At 43.5% G+C, this 4,405-nt stretch overlaps 1 protein-coding gene across 1 annotated transcript; it reads right to left on the bottom strand.

The window, feature by feature from the left end:
• Positions 1–3,128: 3,128 nt before the first annotated feature.
• Positions 3,129–3,646, bottom strand: LOC146174888 (uncharacterized). The gene has a single exon (XM_084585481.1). The coding sequence runs from the start codon at positions 3,644–3,646 to the stop codon at positions 3,143–3,145; it is 504 nt and encodes a 167-aa protein (XP_084441607.1). The 3' UTR covers positions 3,129–3,142.
• Between the last annotated feature and the right edge of the window lie 759 nt (positions 3,647–4,405).

Genomic DNA, 4,405 nt, shown 5'->3' on the forward strand with positions numbered 1-4,405 from the left:
TGATCAGGGGCATATATGGTATTCTTGCGACCTTATGTGGCCTGATAAAGGGCATATATGGCATCGTCATGACCTTATATAGACAGACCAGAGCCTATCTCTGGCGTCAACAGGACTTCATATAACCTCATCGGGGCCTTAATTATGTAGGCGCCATAGTTATTGTATATTATCAATATATGGCCTTTGTCTACCTTCGGCAAATATCCAATATTGGCATCATGTGGTCGAGCTTCAATTTTTCTACACTCAGCATGGCCTGCATGCTTAGTGTTAATTTTATCCAATTTAGAAAATAGCTACGACTCCTAATATTTCAAATATTCTGCAGATTTCGCTGCACTGTAAATAATACAGCATGTGTTCCTTAATCCAGGAGGGCGCTGGGTTATAGCTGCATGCTCCTCTTTCCGCCTACTAACTCGCATTTTCATTTAAAATGCGGCCGCAGTCCGGTGCACAAAAGCATGGTCGGTTAAGTTGAGTGATTCAAAATATCAAGAAAATGATGGCAGTTCAGTATACGGCCTCCTCCGCGCTGTCAGACGGTGACTCACCCTCAGCGACAGCTGGCGGTTGCTTCGTTGAGGGCTGCAGTGGCTAGGCAGTGACTCCTCCTCTCCCGCGTTCCCCTCTTCCCTCTCAGACAGCGGCGGCCCCTGCGTGGCTGGCTCGCATTTCATCTCTTCTCCTCGCTGCCACGCTCTATACCGCGTAGGCCTCGCGCTCTCCGCTTTGTGTGTGCTTGCTTCTTTCCCCTCCCCCTTTCAACTCCGTGCGCCTAAGCACTTGGTATCTAGTTCCTTTTCGGAAGTAGACATCGGAGTTCGGTGCGACTGGTGGGCGTGCTGCATATTGTGTATGCTGGTGTGTGTGTGTGTGTGCAAGCTCCTGTTCGCTATTAGCTGCGTGCATGTAACAAAAATGCGACAGCAAACTTACAAGAGCTTCAGTCTGACCGTCAGCACAGAGGAAATTACTGTGTCCCAATGCGGGTGGAAGCTGCCTCCCCAGCTTTGGCAGCGAACCTGATGGTCGATTGAGCTTTTCGGGGCTTCTGCCCTGGGTGGCCCGGCCAAATTTTCACCATTGTGTTGGATCGCACCCTCATCGAGCCGCCTCATCTTCACGCCCGATCACCAAAACCGTGACCGTGAGACTTCTTGTCGGTACCTAGCACTTGCCAGCCTCAGGGTATTGTTCACTTTATTATTTTTATGGAAAATTAATTTTCCAGTCAGTAAATTAGATGGTAATTGCAGTATGTGATATTTTTCGTACGTTTTGTTGCTAATTTGTCTTTCGCTCCAGGAATTTTGACAAATTTCAGTTGGTGGATAGGGTCCTTCGTTGTTTATTATTATTATTTGCGCCAGCTAAGTAGCTTCATGCTTGATTTGGTTTAGGGGCAGAGCTGTCGCTGTCATGACAAATGCCATCGGACATGCTTTTTTTGTTTTCCCTCTTAATTTCAAAAGCAACCATGAGTTAGGCGCGTTCGCTCATTTTGCACTGCAGTCTCTGCTTAAGGTAACACCAGTACTTCCTGACAGCCTATATGTACTTTGCTAAGGTTTAGGTATTATCAGCAGTCACAGAAGTGTGTTTTATCGCCCTATGGTTTAGCGGTACCTTTTCCGGGCGTCGACAAACCTTTAAATTCCATTTTAATAGTCTAGTTCGATTATTAGCCATTTATTTTTTTTAGCTTCGCAAGTAAACCAGCTCAAACTAAAAGCATTTACTGGGTAAAGCTCTGTGTGTAAAAGAGTAGAATAAAAATGTAATATCTAATTTAATAGTTAATGTATTTCAGTTTAGCTTCTCGTGTAGACATTATTATCTTCAGATATCTAAATTGTTTGTTGTAGTATCGCGCGTAAGTGAGTAGAATCTCAATATTTGCTAACGGATGAGCATGTCTTTGATCCTCGGTAATTCAAGACAGTCTTTGAGCGATTCTATATAGGCAGGGAAAAAAGAAAACCTGTGGTTTCAAAGCTGTTTTCCTGTAAGGTTTGAAATAAAAGGGAAAATTCAGGTTTCCCTTGGCAAACATGATTGAGCGTGCGTTTAGCTCGAATACTGAAATTGTTTTGTGTGTGTTGTAATAAAGTGTTATGTTGATATGCAGATATATAGATCTATAGTCCAAAACCTACCTGCCATGCGGGCTAGATCTTTAAATCAGGAATTGGGTAGATAAGGCATATCTGACCAGATATGCCTTATCTGGTACTCGAAATCAGTAATTGGGCAGATATGCCTTATCTGGCCTAGATCTGTCTTAATACGCCATATCTGCCCAATTCCTAATATACCTGATCTGGATTTTTTTTATAAGTTAAGATATGGCATTTCCGTAAGGGATTCCAAAGAAATATGATAAAAAAGAGACTAGAAACCACCTTGTACCCTTTTGGAGACGCTTATATAAACTTTCCTCTAAAGTTTTTTCTAACTATAATTTAGTAACTCATGATGCCCTGGATGATGTGATGTTTTATTTTGAATGTTTATTTTTAAAGGGATGCAATGCTTATTTTCTTTTATCACTACCTCACCTCTAGCTGTGTCGTGAACAGCTGAGGCAATATGTTGTCCCAGGATGTGCGCATAGGGTGCCACTCAAGCTGCATTCAACCAGCTTTTTTCCCGGCATTCTTTTTCTCGTTGTGGTAGCTTGTGTCAGTAAGTGCATGCAATAAAACTTTGATTACGCATACTGATGAAAAAAGATGGAGGTCTCACATAATAAACAATATGGTCATTACTCATGGCACTTATTTGTGCTTGTAAGCCTACCACAGTTTGAATCTTGCAACCAATGAGAACATGGCACAACGAAGCAAAAATTCCTGCACGAGCCGCAGGCATCATATTCATCGAGCTCTGATGGCGCGCCAAAATCATTCTGTACATTACATCGCATTTGTATTCTGATTTATCAATAACGTGTGCGATCCCGAAAATAACATCCAAGTAATTTACAATAAAATACACGTAAGGTGTTCTTTCGACTGAGAAAACCTCAGACGAACAAGCAAGTGCCTTGCGCATCTTCCGCCGGATATCCTTTTAGCAGAAAGCGCAAACTTCAGCAGGGCAGCAGTGGTGGAACTATTTTGCAGCACATAATATGTCAAAGGAACTGAGCACTTCGAATGATATTGTATTCTCGGTTGTACTTTGCGAGATACGAGCTCATGTAGTAGGCCAGTGAGGCTGACAGCGCCAAAATGAATAGAACGAGCAGCAAGACAAATCTCAGGCGATGTCTCCGTAGTCTGAAAGTCCCTGACGGCGCAGGCGTTGTCTCGGGAATAGAAACCCAATGTTCGACAGAAGCACTGGCGTTGGTTGTCTTGCTTTCCATGACGATGGCGAAGGGTCCGTCGCGCGTAGCCATCATCAGCGCGGGCACGACAAGGAGCAGAGGAGGCTGCCGTGACGTCGTCGTTGATGTTCTCGCTAGTTCAGCCAAGATGTCATCAGTACCGTGCTCACTGCCGTTAAGTCTCGAAGAGCAGTGGCAGATCAGAGGTTGTAGTGGCGGTACGCGAAGATTCCGGGCACCGTGGGCATTGAGAATGTCCAAGCAACGATGATGAGGAAGAGACTCGCTTGAACTTCTCGACGCCTGCATCAAGGAGGCTAAATAAGACGGAAGAGAGTAAATATTTTATTAAGCTAGACAGCCAGACGAATGCGAGAGGAAATACTTCAGAAATAAAAGATAGGCTGTGTACAGGCCCAAATGACAATATTTAGGAACTTCCAGGCCTCAGGCACTTCACCATAATGTATTCAGGCATGTAGCTTTCTGATGATGGCAACTGAGATGAAGCAGGAATCAAACCATGCTGTTGCAGACGAAAGCAATAAGAAGAGATGATTTGAGATCTGAGTGAAGGGATCATAATAATTAAAGCTGCATCGAAAACCTGTGAAGCACTGCCTATTGCACGCTGTAACTTCATCAATCCGGTGGTTTATGTTGCTAATATCTTGTTCCCTTTTAAAATACGCTTTTCGCATGTGTTCTCTGGAGTTATCTGCCTCTTTTCTACTACAGAACGTTCTTTTGCTTCAACACGCCATGGCATGTCCACTCAGCAATCATAGCTGCCCCGCGCGCGCAGCTTTAATATTAGGGTCATAATGGAATGTTCCTGCTCAAATGGAAGATTGATTTGATGTTTTTCTTATAATCCTAAGGGAGCAACCTCAACCATTTGTTCTTTCTCTTTCAATGATCTCACAGCATAGACTTCATCATTCAGAGCATTGTAAAACTGACTAGGAAATTGCCTGTGTCCGTGTATCACGCATCAGCAAACTTGTCTTATGTGTTAAGTATTGCGTCCATCGAGAGTGAAAAATAATTTAGCAACCAAATCCTCTT

Source organism: Amblyomma maculatum, chromosome 11, assembly GCF_055883805.1.
Source record: "Amblyomma maculatum isolate TAMU_Amacu chromosome 11, ASM5588380v1, whole genome shotgun sequence".
NCBI lineage: Eukaryota > Metazoa > Arthropoda > Arachnida > Ixodida > Ixodidae > Amblyomma > Amblyomma maculatum.

Bases quoted from the DNA above. Each gene is read 5' to 3' on its own strand.
- LOC146174888 (XM_084585481.1), bottom strand. From the start codon at position 3,646: ATGCAGGCGTCGAGAAGTTCAAGCGAGTCTCTTCCTCATCATCGTTGC.